The sequence below is a fragment of the Leuciscus leuciscus genome (genome assembly GCF_965113295.1).
Source record: "Leuciscus leuciscus genome assembly, chromosome: 15".
Taxonomy (NCBI): domain Eukaryota; kingdom Metazoa; phylum Chordata; class Actinopteri; order Cypriniformes; family Leuciscidae; genus Leuciscus; species Leuciscus leuciscus.
In genome coordinates, this window is record NC_138739.1 from 18,379,411 (window position 1) to 18,401,011 (window position 21,601).

At 38.1% G+C, this 21,601-nt stretch overlaps 3 protein-coding genes across 9 annotated transcripts in view; 2 read left to right on the forward strand and 1 right to left on the reverse strand.

Moving 5' to 3' along the window:
• LOC309475595 (uncharacterized protein) overlaps positions 1 to 21,601 on the forward strand; it is a 374,444-nt gene that overhangs the window by 104,794 nt on the left and 248,049 nt on the right. The window lies entirely within an intron of this gene.
• LOC309475670 (uncharacterized protein) overlaps positions 1 to 21,601 on the reverse strand; it is a 42,420-nt gene that overhangs the window by 10,994 nt on the left and 9,825 nt on the right. For 3 of the 7 annotated variants that reach the window (XM_082138582.1, XM_082138579.1, XM_082138584.1), the window contains exons 3-6: positions 16,623 to 16,676; positions 16,190 to 16,336; positions 16,038 to 16,105; positions 10,842 to 11,731 (exon numbers count right to left, since the gene is read on the reverse strand). In XM_082138582.1, the coding sequence (XP_081994708.1) occupies positions 11,678 to 11,731; positions 16,038 to 16,105; positions 16,190 to 16,336; positions 16,623 to 16,676 (323 nt within the window). In that variant the 3' untranslated portion in view covers positions 10,842 to 11,677. Of the gene's footprint in view, positions 1 to 10,841; positions 11,732 to 16,037; positions 16,106 to 16,189; positions 16,337 to 16,622; positions 16,677 to 21,601 lie in introns of those variants that run through there. The other 4 variants (XR_014197748.1, XM_082138581.1, XM_082138580.1 and 1 more) reach the window with 4 other exon arrangements.
• LOC309475635 (uncharacterized protein) lies at positions 19,642 to 21,082 on the forward strand. The gene is made up of 2 exons (XM_082138510.1): positions 19,642 to 20,422; positions 20,602 to 21,082. The coding sequence occupies exons 1-2, from the start codon at positions 19,904 to 19,906 to the stop codon at positions 21,049 to 21,051; spliced, it is 969 nt and encodes a 322-aa protein (XP_081994636.1). The 5' UTR covers positions 19,642 to 19,903; the 3' UTR covers positions 21,052 to 21,082.

Below are 21,601 nucleotides of genomic sequence, written 5' to 3' on the forward strand. Positions count from 1 at the left end.
ACTTTGCATGTAATGAGTCTATATAATATATTAGTTTCACCTTTTAAGTTGAATTACGGAAATAAATGAACTTTTGCACGATATTCTAATTTTTGGAGTTTCACCTGTAGCTGTGGTGGAAACTTTAGGGCCTACTATACTTTTAATATAAAGAACGATTTTTAGAACTATATCTTTATTGTTATCTTTATAGTTATCGTTCTTGGTGTGCACGGGCCTTTAGTTTAGGCTCCACTTTGGACTATTCTTGTGTAAGACTGCTTTTGTGTAACTTCTTTCTGTTATGTTATGTGCACATCATGGACACACCTAGACAAAACAAGAACTAGGCCTTGGACACACTTATACACTCACACGCAAACAGAAACTCAAGACACACACACACATTTGAACATCAACTCTCTTATTATTATATTTCTTAATATGCCATATATGGTGGTTTGACCTCTGAGCACTATGATTGGATGGCCTGGACATTGTGGATGATTTTGCATTATCTTGTGTATAAATATGAATCCTTTTCCTTAATAAACTTGAGACTGTTATGGTAATACACTGTCTCTGTGTCTGCGTCATCATTCTCTCGAAATCTTGTGCTGCTGTTTCCACACATCACAGGGGTTGAGGCCTGTAACTGATGACTGACAGATGCTTCGAAGCTGCAGATAGTACCTGAACATTAATCTAACAGTAAGTCTATGGGTTTTTTTGCCCGCTCTTTTATCCGCTGTGTGAATATCGTAGGTCTGATCGCTTAGAAAAGTCAAAGCACACCTCTCCTTAATAAACCAGTCGATTTGACACCTCATGGGTCTATGATAAACTGTGCAGACAACACAAACTCAAAGAGAACAAAATAAGTGTGAGCAACATCATCTCCAACAGCCTGAGATAAAATCACTCTATCTGAACAATATATCAGTAGATAATCTGAGGTTTATAAAGAAACTCTTCAGTCAGGGAGAATAAACAGTTCATGAGCGCGTCTGTGTATGTGAACGCGCTTCACACTGACTAGTCACATGATACAGTCGATGAAAACTATTATTTATGAAATCAGAGTAATGAATCCTTTAGCATGGTAAACACATTTTACTCCAAAATATAGTTTTTATTGTCATAAAATAATCTTCTAAAAACACAAATGAATATGGGATCTTGTTTTGAGATGTTTTCATTAGGCCTAGTTGCTCAATGCAACCAGCATGTTTATGAAGCACATGACTAAAGTTCACACATTTGTTGGTGTGATCTTGCGCTGTTTCATCTATTCATTCTAGTTTCTGAATATAGTCATATGCTTCACCATTTCACACTGAATAAACATTTGTCACTTTAAGCTCAATGTGCTTCATAAACATGCTGGTTTGACTATCATTTCCAGCAGAAACAAGCTAATCATTTTTTTAAGCCATTTTAAACTGACAGTACAGCGATGGAATCAGATAGCATGGTGTAATGATATATAGTCTACTGTGGCATTTACAGTGCAGTATTTCTGCAATGGCCTACTGAATGTTAGACATTCTCTTTTTTCTTTTCTCACTTCTCATTTCCCTCAGAAGCTTCATCCTGTAGAGCATTTTGACAGTGTCTATTTCCGTAGAAAACAGCCTGTATATGATGGCCTTATTTAGAGCTGATATAAACTGATCTCCCAGCTTCCAAAACCACAAACCACAACACCAGCAGAACTAAAACACCTTAGACTGGATTTGTCAGCAGGGTAGCAAATATATTTTATAAATGTCTTTGATCAAATTGATAGTCTATATTTGGAGTGTGTGTGTATGCTTTACATACTGTGCTCTCAGATCATCTTCTAGGGTGGATATAGGCCAATTTAGGCTACAAAAATAATCACATTATTTCACAATTCTTTATTTTCTGTACAAAAAATCCCCAGAGACTTGGTAAAAGGCATCATCATCATCATCATCATCATCATCATCATCATCATCATCATCATCATCGCCCCCTAGTGTCCTGATGTGAGAATGTCTGATTCATCAGTGATGGACTGATGATGACATCACAACAGCAGCCACGCCCACTACAGCAGAGACAACTAATCAGAACAGTGAAAAACATCCCAATAACAGAACTGTTCAAAATCTTTCAAACAGGTTTCACTAGTTTTGGCCTTGCTTCACAGACTAAAATACTAATTTGATAATACTAAATTTCAATGCTATTTTAATGTATATTTTAAACATACAAGTCGAGCATGCTGGTTTAACACAAAACAAATTGTTGTACGCTAAGAAATAAAGAGAATCACTCCCAGGCCAGGCGAGTGAGGTTAACACACACAAAAGTAAGATGGATGACCTGATCCTCAGGGATTTTCAAAGTTTCAGTTTTGTTACGAGATTGTTCAGGCATTTTTATAAAAAAAAAACTCTGTAGCCCCATTATGTTAGCTATATCCATAATTGCCTTTGTGATATAGTGAAATAAAAGCTGTTCAAGGATACACAACAATATATATATACTTTTTTTTTTTTTTTTTACAATGAATCAGTGTAGAGTGGAAATCAGACTTAATGGAAAATAATGCCTTTGCCCGTTTACCCATCAGTCAACCGCACACATGCAATAGTAAACAGGAGCAAGACGTTTGTCCACTCAACAGAAACCACATTCATTTGGGTCAGTCTGACTCAGAAACTGAGCTAGGCAAGAGTGTCAAAAACATTCTGGGTAAACAATGTGTTTCTGGCATGAGAATAACACTCTATGTTTTGAGGGGATATTTAAAGATGATGTTATTTGACTTCAGACCGCAGATTGTGCGCGTGCCTAACAAATGAATCTCATGTGACTAAACATGAAAATACAGTATGTCTTTTCTTCAATGTCCTGATACAATGTTTTGCTGATACATCATGTTGCTTATAATTAATTATAATAAGTGGAATGTATGAGGTCCCAGTTTAGGGCCCAACTCACTTTTATTTTATTTGAAAAATATATGGTTGTCAGCTTCTTCCTAAAATTCAATCTTGTATAAATAGCCTACCAGTAGCCTATTTTAATTTTAAATTCATAATCAACTAGAGGACAATCAAAAGCAGTGATATTACCATAGTCAACAAATCTAATAAGAGAATATTTTGAGAAATTACAATAATAGAGCACTGTTTGTTGTATTTTTTAAGAATTATTTTGTTCAATCGGTGTCCTTTTATGTTACATCATTAATCCAGTAGATGGAGACAAGTGACTGTGTTTCCGCAGTGTCTCAGTCAGCGCACCACAGAGATGTCTGTTGACCTCATTGGGGGAATTTTTAGGTTGTAAACTAAAAGGTTTCGAAATGATCGACTCTCCGGCTACTGACTGACTACATAAGATGTGCGTTGTTAAACTCACCATTTTCTTCAACCCTTTGAGGTAAATCGTCATATATGCTTTACGCCTGAAAAAACTCAGCTTGATTTTATGAAACTCGACAGAGCCAAACGGGGGAGAAAAACTCTTTAGCCAATCAGAAGACTCCTTCAGTCTGCTTGTCTCCATGTGGTGCGCGTGCTGTGTGTACATGAACGCGCTACTCACTGATAAGAGCAAAGAAGCTGTGGAAGAAATATTAGGCTATCTTTAAGATGTGTGTGACCATCATGTGACAGTAAAAGAGTGCACACAAACCTTATTCTAATAAGACATCAATTCTCCATACCTCTTGTCATTGGCGTCGGAAGAAGAAAAAAAGTGGGTGGGTCCTCCCCCAGAAAACTGTTACTGGAGTAAATACCATTTCATTCTGGTGCCTTTTAATTAAACAAGTAAACTAAACTCCACTTAACGTCGGGCGGTTCTTTGCCTCCACGTCGTGCATTAAATGCACAGCTATCCGTGGATTATCCCCCTAATACGGTAATTTGCCAGCAATGACAACTTAAAGCTGTTATTGATGTTTGCAATGCAATATTTGACTGGAAAGGTACAACGGGCGGTTACTTTCGTCAGTTGCGGCTCGTTGAGAAATATAATGTAGTGATTCAGTGGAAATGGAGTTTAATTTATTAATTTTAATTAAAAAAAATATTTATTTTAATTCCTCAAGTGGAATGGATTTGACTGACGGCGCTCAGACAAATGCGCTGAATTAGAGACGGTAAAAGTGAGTGGGTATGATATCATTGATCTTAAAAAGTGGGTGGGTCCTGTCCCACCCATATACAATGGTTCCGACGCCCATGCCTCTTGTCATATAGGGTCACATAGCGTCTGCAGAATCTCTTGCCGTATAGGCAGAGGAAACTCTGGACAAGTGGCCAGTCCATAGCAGGACTATTTTTTTTCTTGTTTATGGTAGGCCTAATTACAGTATTAAATTAATATAGGCCTAAAAAATATTTGTAATATTCTGCACAACACAAATTTTATTTTTATTTTTTATTTTTTTGTGAAAAATAATAATAACAACACTTAGCTTATTGGCTACTGTTTTAGCGGAATACAAAATACAGATCTCAAGTAAATCTCTTTAGGCATAAAGTGTCTCTTCGGTCAGTTATGGGTGCGGCTCAGAATCGACCAACAGCAGGCACACATTAATAACTTCTTATCATTTATACAGTCAGATATCCCTGAAACATATATTAATATGGATTACTTAAAAAACGTCTTCATTTGCGGTATTCAGTGTCACTTTTGACTTTCTCTCAGTTTGTGTAAATCTACTCAGGGTTCAGAGTATTTATTTTTCCCCACATTAATTTCACACGTCTAGTACAATTATGTGGTTTTGTTTTATTAATACAGTGTATACTTTTTTTCTTGATATACCCCGAAAGAATGGAAGTGAAATGTGACAACATGCCCCATAGGTGGAGCACATTGTAACATGACCACGTGACAGCTTAAAATGCTATCTGATCTAATCAAAGAAATATACAAGACAAACTAAAATATTTTATCAATAAAATAATTTTTTTTACTTTTTCATACAAAATAATAGCATTTTTTAATAATTAATAAGTAATAATAACTTTAATAAGTTTGACAACGAACACACCAGAAAACAGGTAGGCCTACAACATAGTTCAAAACATAATAATAATTAATCATTTCTGAACATTGGTAGGCTACTCAGTCTTTATTCACCTTTTTCTCATGTTTTATCAATATAATTCATAAAAGTATATAATATATATCATAGTTCTAATATATCATAGTTCTAATAGTGGCTCATTGTAACGCCGTGTGACAACATGCCCCAGCTGCACAACTGGGATTTAAACCCGCTAGTGTCTTCTGATAGTTAGATCTCTGTTAAATAACAGATATAAGATTCAAATAATATCAGATTTCTCTATTTTTAAATAAACACAAAAAACAGAGATGAAAAATTAACATAAGTAAGAACTTTTGCTATGGTTAAACAAATGTTCAGTGATTTCTAAAGAGTTCTGAATTTTGGCGCTTTGTTTTTTTCTCTATAGTGTTGCTATGGCAACTATAAATACACTAAGTTTCGTCATGCTAACATGTGTGGACGTATTTAAAACAATGGTGTTACAACCTTTGGCCCAGAGCTGTTTCTCTTATTCACTTGTGCTATTTATCACAAGAATATGAAGATGACATAAAAGTACACTGTAATTCTCTACCGCAGTGTACTACGCTTTTACCTTTAGCACTGACACACAACTCTCATACGATGCTGTGTTATTTTTCTTTCCAGAATGTTCCAGCACTTGTTTGGTTTGAACTACTGCTGTATTTGGAAATGCACACAGAGTCGAATCAGACGTCAGTGTTGCTGGATTCACTACTTTATTTTGAACAATGAATCAGTGTAGAGTGTTAATCTGTAGGGGAGACCGGGGACAGTTGCAACAGGGGATGAGTGCGACATGTCATTTTTCTCCAATCAGAAACAAGCTAGAGTGATGTCACTCATAGACCCTCCCCCCACCAAGAAGACAGTAGACATATTCAACATCTGCTGCTGCATTTATTGAACAAAACTTGTTTTGGAGGTATGAAACTAAATGTATTTTTGTCATACTGTCCCGACATTTTGTATGAATTAATCAAAACTTACTTAGTTTTGAATTATTGTTTTGTTGACTTCTAAGTGACATGGTTAGCATGTGTCAAAGTCAGTGTGTCTATATGATGTTCTGTCATGGCTGATAGGGTTGGGGACGGTTGCAACAAGTTATAAATTGCATGTTTAATAAAAGTTTGTTGCATTGTAAATTGTTCAATTCTTCCTGTCTGACACTGAAATATGGAGAGATTGAATAGCATCTGTAACTCCTGCACACTGATCTGTAATAGGGTCTCATTGTAACGCAGTGTGACAACATGCCCCAGCTGCACAACTGAGATTTAAACCTGGCTCCACCTTCATTTGATTAAATAAATAAATAAATAAATAAAACGGAAAAAAGTTTTAAACCTCACAAATGGGCAGACATCATTTTCTAAATTGTCTAATAAAATGTTATTGCATTATTTTTTGTTGATGTCTGCACTATCACTCCTGTCTCCCTGCTCCCAGTACCACATAAATGTTAATATTTGTCTGCTAAATTACTAATGTAACTTTACACTAAATAATATTAATCTCCTTTAGCTTACAGTATTTTGAGTGACGATAGTAATAGGGGCGCTATACCGCTAACATTTGCTAGCATTTCAATACTAAGTTAACGAAGAAAAAAGTAGAGTATTTACAGATGAAACTGACCTGCACTTGAAGCCCTGAACAGGTCATTCATTTTGCAACGTTTTGCTGCTTGTTCTCTGAGTGCTTTCTTTTTCGTTGTCCTTTCCCTCTCTGCTCCACCTGGCTGTTTTATCTCCATCATCGGGTGATGCTCGCATTTTCTGTTTAACCGTTTGGCTGATGCTTAAAGTGGATAGCCTTGCCAGTCAAGACTAACAAATTCATGATTTTATTTTATAATAATCATTTTATTGAATGACGAATTCGAAAATGATCACTGGACACTGGTAAAGGTAGTAGTATATATATTTTTTATAATAATAGATTAAAAAAATAAAAATAAAAAACGCTGGCTGGCAGCAGGCCAAATTAGTCGGCAGGCCACCGGGAGTTCTCCCGGTGCTCCCGATGGCCAGTCCGGGCCTGCCGGCTAGTGTCTTCTGATAGTTAACGAAGCATTAAAGAAATATGTCAACTGTTAAATAACAGATATAAGATTAAAATTATATCAAATTTGTCTAGATGTCAAGGAAAACATTCCACTGTAATTTAAATGAATTAGGTATATAAACATAAAGTGTTCCACATTTTAATGGTTCAAAGATGAGCATGGTGTGTAGGCCTATTTTGTACAACATTTGCAACTGTTTTTATCACTTAACTAGAAGCACCACAATTTAAAATGTGTGCCTTATGTAAGTTAGGCTATAGCGACTAGGCCTACTGGACAGACATGTAGAAGTTTATTTTAAAATGCAAAATATTGAAAATATAATAGCCTAAATAAAAGCTCTGTAAACACTTGCAAGACTATAAGTGTGACCCATCGAGTAATCAAAGTTCTACACACACTTGCAGTCTTTGTAAAATGCCTATGCCTATTTGAACACTTGTCCCAAATAGAGCAAATAGCCTGTCATTCAAGTAGACAAGTGGTCAAGTGCAAAGACCGCAAGTGTGTGTATTTGGACAAGGCATCAGTACTGAACTGAAGAAAACATTTCCGTAAATGAACGTCATGATGGTAATTTTTGCGGTCATTGGGGTCATTTTTAGGCTGTAAACTAATGGTTTCGAAATGACCGACTTCCCGGCTTGTGCCTATGTGTGTTATTAATAGGCTACTAAGCTGTAAGGAAACGTACCCTATAGCCTAGGCTACTAGATAAAACAAATATTCAACGACGAAATTTAACAAACACCGAGTAGTTTACATCCAAAACTCGCACTCTTTCTTTGAACGAAACTGAAGCGTTGCGGTAGCCCTCCTTCTTTGATTTGATTGTTCCTCTTAAACACTGACATTGACGAGCACTGTTACTTAAGAAAGCTCAGATATAAGCAAGTCTGTTATGGCATGATTGTACCATAACTTTGCACCATTTAAGTAATGTTATTATTAGGCAATTATTTCACGACTTTGATTATATAGGCCTACACCTCGGAAAAAATACTGAGATCCGTGTGTAGGCCTACTGAATTTCTGAATTTTCTGTACTGGGCATCACCAGTGTAGTCCGATCAGTCCGATTCAAGAACGAATGATTCTAATGAATCGGTTCGTCTTAGTGAATCAAAAACATACAGGTCAACCAGTGTAGTCTGATTCCCGAACGAATGACTTCATGAGTCGGTTCTTTCTAGTGAATTACACACAGCTCACTGTGGGACTTAAATTAGGCTAGTGAAGTTGCAGGCTGGTTGTTCATAAGTAAAAAGAAAAAGGCAATTAGTTAAAAAGAAATAGGCTACATTAGCAATAACTGATTAAATGATAAGAGATGAGAATAAAATAAATATAATGGGATTAAAAATCCAATAAAAAGTTAGTATAATTGGCAGTATGTACATTATGCACATATGGAAATGTTCAAGAAAAGGGCCACACATTTTTTAAAAGTTTTTAAAGCCTTTATAGCCTTTGCATATAGTATTTTACACATTAATGATATATAGCATTAGCCCAACATTAGCCCATATTGCATATATTTTTTTACGGTAATTGTTATAACAGGTAAAAGGCTGCTTCTGTGTTCAACACCTGGAGCTCCAGATGTGTCATCTGCAAAAAAAAAACCTGCCTTTTTTTACAACAGAAACAACACATGATGAGATGTACTAGTACATGATCCTTAGGCCTTAATTACTGTAAGCCTACTCAGAAAATAATAATAATCAAATAAAAATTCCAAATAAATGACAAAATTACATATGTTTGAAGATATGAATGTGTATCGACAAAGAGAGGTCACAGGGGTGAGCTTTAAACTGATTTCTACAGAGGTTTTGACATTTACTCTTAAACCCAGGAACAATTGTAGATATTTTCAGCTGTAAAGATGTTTTAGGCTGCTTATGATGATCAACCTTTTTACCTTTAGTCCAAATTAATCACATGTTAAAATTAAAGAACACAAATTATCTCATTAAAATCACTAAAGGCCACGTACACACTGTAAAGATTCAGCAGTGACACATTTAAATATGGGTATGAATCCCCTAAAAGTGTGTGTAAGGGGTTTGTTCTTGGAGTCCTCTCTTGAAGTGTTGCCATGTCCACATAATTTGATTTATTTATGATTATTTTGGGCTTGTGTCTTGATTGTCTTGTTTGTCTTGTTTTATATCAATATCTGGCAATACGAATGAGATGAGGCTTGCACCTCTTTCCCTGTGGTTTTCCTGCTCATTCAGAAGAGAGAAAGTAATGAAGGCTGACTAAAGTCTTCCTCAGCACTAAACGCTAGAATGGGACAGTCTAGTAAGTGCATTTGTATACTTTATGTAATACTATTAAAAAACCTTTGTATTAACAGTCTTTCTATCAATGCAGCGCAGGTAACGACAACCATCTGTGATCTCACAGTGGATCACATTATACACAGCTTAGCATTATGTGATTAATTTACATCAACTCCAAAATATATATTTTTTGTCTTGCATTGTATAGTGAAATAAGATAAGACCAGTGCGATTCATTTTCTGCTAATTCTTGTTCATGAATTGGAATGTATGCAAAGGATTATGGGTGATTGGAGGACGCTAAGGATACACTTGATGCTTCCTTCAAAATAAGCCGAATGAAGGATGCGTAAAGAAGGCTGTGCCCAAAATTGCATACTTCCCTACTATATAGAAGGTGAAAAACCGTATGTGACAAGAAGTATGTCTGATTCACAGTCCTCATGAGTAGGCAAAAAGTCTCCGGATGACCTAATACCGTGATTCTGAAGTGTGCATGAATGATTTCACCAAGTACGACATCTTTGTTGATCCTAGAATAACATTCCAATCAACTGGAAATTAGATTTGAAGGACAAGTTTACAGTTTATGTAAAGTTTAAGCTTACAAATAGGTTTAGGTGCTTCTACATCAGTGTTCCTATCCTTTCCCTCTGATTTTAGGGATAACCCATTACAGAAAAACCACATGAATTTCACATGTTATCACGTCACCACATGTGAACAACGTTTCACCACATGTGAACATAATGGAGCACGTGGAACATGTGGAAAACATGTTATTATAGGTTATGATGTGGAGCTCATGTGAATATATATTTGCACATGTTGTAATAGGTTTTAACATGTGACTCTTGTGAATCATGTTACCACGTCACAAATACTGTACATTTTCAGCTTCATTGTAATGGGAAGTTCAGATCATTTTACTGACTCGGATCTTTTGAATCTCGTTCATAATTAAAATGTTATATGTGACCCTGGACCACAAAATCAGTCTTATGTGTATTTTTTTTTAAATTGAGATTTATACATCATCTGAAAGCTGAATACATAATCTTTCCATTGATATTAGGTTTGTTTGGATATGACAATATTTGGCCAAGATACAACTATTTGAAAATCTGGAAACTGAGGGTGCAGAAAAATCTAAATTTTGAGAAAATCGCCTTTAAAGTTGTCCATTTCTATAGGCGATTGTGCTTCATCCACTCACAAAAATAATTTTTTTATATATTTAAGGTGGGAAATTTACTAAATATCTTCATGGATCATGATCTTTACTTAATATCCTGATGATTTTTGGCATAAAAGAAAAATCGATAATTTTTACCCATACAATGTTTTGTTGGCTATTGCCACAAATATACCCGTGCTACTTAAGACTGGTTTTGTGATCCAGGGTCACATATGTCAATGGCCAAATCCCCAAACACATTAACTTACGCAATGTTGATGTTTCATTCATCCCCATAAGCTGAGCTATGCAGTCTGTAGTGCCGGATACAAAAGTGAGTTAACTCATGGGTTGGGTTAGGTTTAGGGTTAGGGATATGACTAGGATTCGATTATCAGACTGGAATTTTGTTCTAGGATCAACAAAATATGTCGACCCAGGAACGTGTCTAACTCGGCAAAGTCAGGACATGCGTGTATGAAGGGCACTTTACTATCCCATGAGGCAGCGGGAGAGAATTTGTGAATGGCAGTGAAGCGACACAACTGATGCCGTAGGTCACATGACAGTGACAACATGGTGGAGTACGTCCAAATTTCATTCATATACACATTCATACTATATATAACACTTTTTAACGGTCGCAAAGTCATTACTTATTCAAAATAAGTATCTACTCAAGATAATACCATTTCAGACGCAGCCCATGACTATCTTTAAAGGATCCTTCAAATTGAGATGTTCCTCGACAGAGCTTTATGACGTGGCGTCTGAGATATGCTCCCGCTTGACAAAGAGAAGCACCCAGACACATCTCTGATGTGCTTTTAAATATATACATCATTAACAACTAGTTGTTCAGTTGGGTTCTGTACAAACTGCATTGAGTTTTTGTAAATGTGGCGTTGACTGGAGTTAATTCAGTTAGAATGTGATTGTAGCTCCTGTAAATGACTGAACTGTGTATGTAAGCACATAATGGTGAATTGACAACAGAGTTTAGCTGCAGTGTGTACGTGGCCTTAAATCTAAACGCCATACAAAACAAAACAAACTTAGCATGAAGAATTGGATTAACGTCTCGTGACGACACCTGCGTACACCACCTCTTCCTCCTGTGTAACAGTCTGAAAGAAAACACAAAAGTTACAGAGACGAATGCTTAAGTATCAGAGTGAGATGTTTTTCAAGAACAGTGCTAGTTACCACTAAAGAAAACCAAAGAAATCCCTCATACTGCAACAGTCATAAAAACTACATTTTAAACACACATTTAAAAACTTTATTTTAATGCATGCATATTCAAGAGAAACATTTTACTGTAAATTATACTGAAATTATTAAATTAAACTTTCATGTCACCGTTATGACAACAGTCCAATATTGCTCTATTGAACATAGGCTATAATTACTCTCAGCTATTTTACTCTCAATTCTGTGTAGTTTTACCACTTTTTGGTTAGTGGTTTCATGTAGGTTTGACTAAAAAAGCTATATTTCTAATGAAGGCCACACTCATTCACACTCTTTCTCTCTCACAGACACAAACATGTCTTCACAGTTTTTTGTTCCGGAAGTCCAGTTTCCTGTGGAACTGTCTCTGTTTCAGCCTGCAGAAACACCCTGAGCTATTATAGGCCTAACATTTTTACTGGTAAAGAGTACGAACCCTTATACTGTACCTCAGAAATAACACTCTGTGCTGTTCTCTCTTACTCCTGTCTCTAGATTACATGCCATTCATTTTTCCTTTCAATGGCTTCAATGTATCTACTCAAATTTATTCAGTTTCTTGGATCTAACACAGAATGCCGATTTTTTTTTAAATTTCCTCAAACAAGCAATGTATTCAGTTTATCAGTGCTATTCACTGTTGAGTTTATGTCAGTAGTGTCTGTTTAATTTACATGTACATTTCACGTCAACTGCATCGACATGTTAACATCAAATTTCCTTCCAGTTAAAGGCAGAAATGCATTCCCACATTCAAATGTTACTTTTGCTTTGAATGAACAAAGGAATAAACAAACAAACAAATAAATTAGTGAAATAATTTAGCTTTGGAGGACTAGGATTAACACTGAAAAATAAAATGAGTTAATTTAATAATTGGATATAAATAAATCACTATTTAAATAGACAAATTAATGATTGTAAACTGTTTCTGTAATTTGTGTTTCAAAATCTATTTAAAAATAAAAATTAATTTAAAAATAATGAATTGTTTTCAACGTGTTCCTATTATGCTATTAGGTTCCTAATTGTGTTTTGGAGTCTCCAACAATAGTACATGCATTTAATTTTCTCATATTATATTGTGTCACAAATGGCAAAAATGAGATGAGCAGGATCTATTTTTATTAGTTATTTTATTAAAATGCAAAAAAGCACTCAAAATACAAATATAACCACCAGTATAAACTTGCGAGATCAGCTTCAACAGTGTAGCTTCTTGTAGATGTTGTTCACGGGCAGCCAATAAAGAGCATGACTGGCATTACACACTATACGCAGGTTTAAGGTTTGTAACAGGGAGTGTGACTGGAATCACAGCTATATTACACACCACTTTAAATGAAAAATAGAAATTAAAACAAAATTTTAAAACAATTTAATTCAAGTTTTGAAAAGTATCCAAATAAAACTACACAATCGTAAATGTATATTTAAAATAGGTTCAAAAAAAATAAAAAAAACATTTGCGACTTGCTTTTATTTGTCCTTTTGTCAAGCATGAAGCAGTGTTTCGAAAGTGCCCAACACTACTTTATACCAATGTTGTAGAAATTGAAACTGAACAAAGCCAGACTTGGGACTCAAGTCTAATTTTTGGACTCAAGTCTGAGTACAAGGCTGTTTTTTCAGGAGCATTTGGACTCATCCTGGACTCAGACTTCAATGAGCTGGTCTTATAGTCATAAAAATATGGTCTTGGACTCAGACTTCATTTTGAGAACACTGCTTTACCTTGCGTGTTGCGAACTACATAACATGGCAGGCAAACAAGAACTTATTTAAAGAGGGATTGTAGATGCTTTTACTAGCTGGTCCATCAATGAGAGGTTTTGGTCATTCAATGACAGAATCCCAGCAGGTTTAGTACAAACTCAACTACTGACTCAGTGGTGGATCTGAAGACTCACTCTCCTCATGCAAAGCTTTTAGATAGCAATCAATAATAATTACAATGACAAATTAAAATTAAAAACTAGTTAAAATAGCTACTGTGAAATAAAAGTATATTTATGGGGACATCCAGAGTTACAAATGTAATTTTTTGTCACTGCAGTCAAATGAGAGGTATAAAAAAAGGCTAATTTTGAAGGCAAAAGTTGAAATGTCTGTCCCATGTTCAAATTCGCAGAACTATCTTCAGCTATCAGTGTTACAGGAAACTCACACTTTTAGCAGCGAGTCTAGCGGTGTTTATTTTAGCGCCAACACATGTACTGTTTTTACAGTTGTTTTTGAGTGAAGTGTCAAGATCTGCTCTTTCGCTCCTGTCATTGTGGACATCTAACCATGGCTCTTTTTTTTCTTTCAACCCTGTTATTGCTTTTGTAGCTCAGAGTATGTGCAAGAGCCATAGTTGAAGTATTTATGTTTAACCTGTAGAGCGGTACGACTACGGTCCCACATGTGGGATTGTTATTTCTGTGATCCTGCATGAGATTTTAGAATGTACAGTGACGTCACATAACTGCCAGATTTAAACTGTGCTTTCGTGCTTTGGCTGGAGCTGAGCCAGAGACAGTAAAATAAATGGACACAGCGACCCCATAGACTTCTACGGAGAAAAGTGAAGTCAATTAGAAGCACTCTCTTCCTGGTGGCTGAGCGTACTGCGCAGACTCAAACTGAGCTTGACGACGTAGATGTGACATGAGCAACCTGTCTGTCTTCTAGTACTGTGCTAAGAGAAATCTGAATCATTCCCTTCCGAAACTTGCAGAGACGGAGAGTGTGAGTAGGAGGTGTCCATGAGCTAGGAGAAGGAGAAACTTTTGCTAAGTATTCTGATGAATTACTTTGTCATTTTGCCTCCACGCCCCCCCGATTGCCTGCGAGCTTCTCCTCCTTTTCCATACGGTAATTTCTCTACTGTGCGACAGAGAGTTGCATGGTTATGACGCAATATTTAGCCTATTTTTACAAAAACTGCTTCTACGGGGCCATAATGTAAGATACAAGTTAATGGAGCCTTTTATAAATTTTTGTGTTTCTTTAGAAATAAATAATGGACAAATGGAGTCTTTAAACGCCTCAGATGTAAAGTTATTCGCTGTCAAAGTGACACCAAAATGAATGGGAGTCAATGGAATGCTAACAGCAGGTGGGGGTCTGCTAGCCAATGGCGGCCTTGGCGACCAATGGAAGCTTCAGTTTACGGCTGATAGATTACCCCCTTGGCTGAGCGAGAGACGGACACGCTCAGCGCTTGTCATATATCACAACTATACAACCACATAATGTTTATTTTAGGTTTCAGACATTTAAATACACATAAGCACTAGAAAAACAATACATTTATAGTATGTACAATACACACTGTGTCTATGGAAGCGGCAATAATAATCCATTAAAATACAATTTAATTTAATAGGCTTAATAATAGGCTTAAAAATGTAATAATTTTCAAATATAACTGTTATCAGATACACATTGTTTAATAAAGGTCACTCTATTCTTCTCACAGTTCACTGGCAACTTACTTTCATGAATTTCGGGAGAAACTAATGAATTTACGTGTTGTAAATCGGACAGATGGGATTCTCGATCTGAACTGCGGCACCCATGTCGTGTTAAATGATTAAACGACAAAACACACTTACTTAGGCCCTAAACGTATTTGAGAATCGGAATATCAGATAGTTGATGACATGGTTATCAAGTTTCTGAATATTTTGAATAAAAAAGGAAAAAGGAAATAAAAGCAATACATCTGTCATACAGAACTGTTGTGGCTGCGGTGTGTCATGACAACCATGAAGCGTCGCCATGGAAATAGGTAATAAGGGGAAATATTCTAAAATAACTCACTCTGGGTCTGGGGGGATCAGCTAGAATATTTTAAAAGTACCCGTGAAAGGGTTCAATTTGTGAATTAAAGGGATCTACCAGAATGCTGTAAGATTGTAGAAAATGTCATGATATTATAATTTTTCAAAATGCATTTCTTAGAGTTAATTTCTTTTAGGATGTTGCCTTATAAGGGAGCTGTCTGTGTAGACAGTAAAGCAGCTCACTGGGTTTAGAACAGACTCATCACATTTTCTTTTAATTTCCCTGTTCACCTTTTTATTTACATGAATTTGCAAACATATGTAGAAATACGGAAAAAAAACATTATATAATACAATGTATAAACTCCTCCTAAATTATGCAATGAATGCTCAAATTGTACAGTGTAAACTGTGACATGAATTGTCTTACCGCTTTTTGTGCATTTCTTTTGTAGAACATTGGATCAGCGTAAGTGATCTCTTCATCACGGGTCTGAACTGTTTGAATAATAATGACAGGCGTGTTAAAACAGCAAAACTGTAACTATTTCTTCAGATGTAACAGCAGTGTGAAACACTTGCCCTGTTGGTCTGTTTTTCTGTGTTTCTTGCAGATCCAGAAGATCCCAACAGCAGCAACAATCATCAGAGATCCAGCAACAGCAGAAGAGATTGGCACTATCACAGACACTGAGACTGGAGGAGGAGAGGGAGTTTGCTGGTCAGATTCTGGAAAGATAAAGAGAAACAATCTGTCAGTCTGTCCTTAATCTCAGTCTCAGATGCACACAGTCTGTTCACTGACTCTCTGATACTAGTCTGACCAGCACGAGTCTCCTTTAACATGTTTATGGCTTAAATATGTTTGTCAGAAAGTGTAAAGAGATTATATGTGTTGTAGTTGCCTATTTTTTAGCAAAGAAAAAAGCAGAAAACAATTGGCCGTATTAGTTTGTTTATTGAACTGTTCTCACACTCATAATTGTGCTGTTGATCTGAATATCAGCTTCATTACCCTCTGCATTCTCACTTTCAGATGATGAAGGACTTTGTGGAGTGGATGGCTTAGCTGTAAGATATTAGAGAACCACAGAGATGAAAACAACAGTGAGAAGGCTGCTTATGTTAGTCAGTCTCACATAAAATATAATCCACTCATTTTTGAAAAATAAATAAAATATACAAAATCTGAATACAGTGGCTCTTGTTTGCCAGGGTTCTTGATCACCATCTATTTGTCAGGTTTGGCATAGACGAAGTAGACAGAATGGTAAGTTAAATGCTTTAATTTGCAGAATGGATCGGTACAGCGTAACAGGTGAGTAAACAGTAAGTTGAACATCAGATGATAGCTTAACTGAAGTGTAACCAAGTCTCTCGCTTTCTCTTGCAGATGATGGAGTTCCTTAGAAGACGGAATGATGACTGGCTGAGAAGATTGGGATCATAGGTAGGAATACAGGAAAGTATGGCAGAGAGTCTGTATCATGTGTAGACGAGATCAGACAATGACTGAATGTTCGTAGCAGGTATATGGGTGAACTGTGATGGGTGAAGGTGATGGTGTGATTAGTAATCAGGTGACAATGAGCGTGTGAAGGACTGAGTGGTCGGAGTGAGGGAATGAGTGGAAGGAGATGGTGACGGAATCCTGACACTATTCTCTCTCCTAAAGGATCTTATTACACCCTTCCTCTTCCACAGGAACGGGAGGAGGAGGCACGTCATCCGAGGTGGAATCTGAGGGAACAGAAGAGACTGTGTCAGTGAAGGGTTTGAGGAGAGAGACATGGAAGGAGAGATCTTGTACTGAGGTGGAAGGTTGAGTCTGTAGGTTACTTCGTTCAACTGCCTCTGGATGGTGAAAGGTCCAATGAATCGAGGACTCAGCTTACGGCAAGGCAGGCGGAGGCGAATGTCCCTCGTCGATAACCACACCTTCTGACCAGGTTGATATTGGGGTGTATCGGCTCGTAGACGATCCGCTTGATCCTTGTGCCTGCGCACTGCCTGTTGTAGACGCTACCTTTAGGTAGAGTGGCTCCAGGTAGCAAGTCGATTGCACAGTCCCATGGCCGATGAGGTGGTAGTTTAGTAACCAGTTTTTTGCTGAACACATCCTGGTACGCCTGGTACTCCACTGGAATCTCTACTTGATGCTGTACTTCAGGGCTCTCAACCGAGGTAGAGCAAACAGGAACTTTGGACCTCTTCTGAGGCGTCGATGATGGTATTTTCTTGATGGATGATAGACAGGACAAATGACAGGACTCACCCCAACGCAATACTTCACCAGATTTCCAGTGGAACGTTGGGGCTGATGTTGAAATAACCAGGGGAGTCCCAGGATGAGCTCAGCGGTGGACTCCTCCAGCACCATAAAAGAAATCTCCTCTGAATGAAGACAGCCAACGCGCAGCGTCAGAGTAGGTGAACAGTGACGAATTCGACCTCGACCCAACGGTTTTCCCTGGATGGTTTGTACATGGAGGTCTTGAGAACTGCGATGTTTGCGGATGTTCAATTTTTGGAGAAGCTGGGTGGAGATGAAATTCCCCGCCGAACCAGAGTCAATAAGGGCTTGCGCTGAGACACAAATATGAGAAGTTAATACATGCACTGTGGTGCGATTTAAAGCTTCAATTTTAGGTGAGACTTGAATTGTGCTTACCGCTGGGCATGGAGGTCGAACAGGGCAAGTGCTGAGAAGATGATTATCAGATGCACAATAAAGACAGTTTATGAATAATTCGTCGTTGACGCTCTGAAGCTGGAAGATGGGCGGAGCCGAGATCCATAGGCTCTGGTGCTGGAGGAGTGACTGATGGAACCATGGACGGAAGACATACAGTGGGAGTCGGAGAATCACAGGCTGATAGTCTTTGCGAAACTCGAATGGATTTTTGAATTAATTTCTCAATTCCCAGACTGTCGTCATAAACCACCATCAACTGACGAATGTTAGGGTTCAAACCATGACGAAAAGCTGTGATCAACGCTGCCTCATTCCATCCACTGGATGCCGCTAAGGTGCGGAATCGTAAGGAGAAAGTACTCACGGAAGATTGGCCTTGACGAAGATTGTAGAGTTGATCATGTACTGAAAGATCGGCAGCTGTTTGACCAAAAACTTCTTTGAAGTGTTGTATGAAACCGGAGAGGGATTTGACGACTTCCGAATTCGAATTCCACAGAGACTGTGCCCACTGAAGTGCTTGCCCAGACAATAGTGAAATGATGAAAGCAACACGAGCTGAATCGTTAATAAATTGATGTTCTTGCATGGAGAAATACAAGGATACCTGAAGTAGAAACCCACTGCAGTCCTCCGCCTCACCGGAGAATGTCGCTGGTCGGGCCATGGGACACGCAGAGGCAGTGAACGAAGCAACGGGCGCTTGAGGAAGTGAAGCTGAAGAGGTGGGTTGATGAATGGCGATCGGATTGACAGGTGAATTCGCCGTGGATCCCGATGGATTCTGCATGGTGGTCTGATCTTCTGTCAGGTTTGGCATAGACGAAGCAGACAGAATGGTAAGTTAAATGCTTTAATTTGCAGAATGGATCGGTACAGCATAACAGGGGAGTAAACAGTAAGTTGAATATCAGATGATAGCTTAACTGAAGTGTAACCAAGTCTCTCTCTCTCTTTCTCTTGCAGATGATGATGAAGGATTTCCTTAGAAGACGGAATGATGACTGGCTGAGAAGATTGGGATCATAGGTAGGAATACAGGTAAGCATGGCAGAGAGTCTGTATCATGTGTAGACGAGATCAGACAATGACTGAATGTTCGTAGCAGGTATATATGGGTGAACTGATGATGAGGTCCAGGTGACGTGATTAGCAATCAGGTGACAATGAGCGTGTGAATGACTGAGTGGGCGGAGTGAGGGAATGAGTGGAAGGAGATGGTGATGGAATCCTGACACTATTCCGAGGTCCTGACTCTCTGTGGTCATTTAAAATCCCCATTGTTTAGAAAACAATTCCGCCACAGACCAGGAAAAACCTAGTCTAAGGCCACATCCACACGAATCCAGAGCGTTCCCTATCCGATATTTTTTTTCCTCGTTCTAAAAAAAAATTCCGTAAACACGGCGTTGTCTCAAGAAATATCTGCGTACACACGAAAACACTGAAACCGACTGAAAACGATGTAGTATATATGCCAGACCAGTATGTGGCGCTGTAATTCTGCCACAGAGATACACTATACACGGAGAAGAAGACTTTGAGCATGCGCATAACCTTGCGCGCTGTATACGAACCCACACAAGAAGAAGACGAAGATCATGGCGAATGCAACAACTTCAAGCGCAAGAGTGGAGTCTTTCGTATGGACTGACGACGAAGTCGAACTAATACTCAGAGTCACACTCGACTACAAGTCCACTAAGTTACAAGAAAACGTTGACTGGGAGTCGTGTCAATCCAAATATTTTGATGTAATGGACGCGTTTCAGGCACAGTATCCGAGGGGGCTAACCGATAAGGATTTCCCTCACGATGCTAGCATGGTATCAAAAGCCCAAGTCACCGCAAAGATAAAAAACATACGCAGCAAATACAGGCATGCGGTGGACACAGGGCGTCGAAGTGGCCAAGGACGGGTAGTGCTCATATTTTATGAGCTTTGCGAGGAGATCTGGGGTAGGTCGCCTGCTACACGCTCCATCGACGCCAGCATTGAGACGGGTGACCTGGAAGAGTCGTCTACATCGACAGTGGAGCCTTCCGATTCTCCAAACTCCACTGAATCCATCGGCTGTCTTCCATCTGCGGTTGTAAAGCAGCGCCGGGATTTGCTTCAGGTAAAATTTGCTCCAGGCTTATGATTTTAAGCTTAGCGTGTTAGACATGAATGTGAGGAAATATGTAAAATAGGACGGATGCATGTTCTTTGTGTATGTGTGTTGCTTCCAACTTATTCACATAGCTTTTTAACTTATTTTGCGTAATAATAAAGCAAATTTTCTCTGCTATATTCTAGGCAAAGTTGAACAGCCATAGAGGAGACAGGCTGAAGAGGAAGGTTCCAACAGATCTGGCAGAGGAGGACCTTAAAATAAAGAGGAGGATGTTGGAGTTGATGGAGGACTCTTCTAGACGCAACTCCGACAACATGCTGCAGATTAATACTAACATTGCTAACATAACCAGCACCATTCAGGAGGGTTTTTCCTTCATGAGGGAATTATTCCAACGCCAGTTTACACCCCCCCACAGCAGCAGTGGACAATTCCAAGGGCACCCACCATCATTCATGCGCAGAACACTACACCCTACTACATCAGCCTTCCTGCACACACCTCGGCCCGATGAACCAGCAAACCAACCTGGACAGTACCACCCTGAATGTTACACACCTACTCCACGTGTCACCCATCAGCAAACATCTTTTTCATACAGACGTGCACTGCTGCAAGATGACACAGAGTGACTGCCCTGTTGCACTACATAATTATTGTTTTTATATTTTCTGCGCTGCGCTTTAGTTCTGTGCACGGTTTCACTTTATTTATTTTATTATTTAGAAAAAAAGTTCTGTAATTGTTGCAGTCATTTGTTTATTTTCACTTGACATATTCAACACAACACTTTCAAAATAAGCATTAGTACATTTTCCAAAGGTAAATTGTGTAAATACTTTAATAAAAAACCTGAACAAAACAGAAGAAAAAAAACTTGTTGGCCAGCATTTTTAAGGGTCAAGGTACTTTGTGAGTACTCTCCTCACTCTCTTTCCCTCTCCCTCATTACAGTCTGTGAGGTAGTTGTTGCATTGCGTAGGAGGCTGTAAGTCTTTATCACCTTGCATCATTCCCAATACAGTGTGTTCAGCCAGACTCTCCTTACAGTTTTCACAAAAATTGTGAAGAACAAAGCAGGCGTAAATGACAAAGGGCAGGTCCTTCAAGTTGATGTCCATAGGTCTTTTCAGTGCAGCAAATCTGGCTTTGAGGCGACCAAAAGCACACTCAATGACCATC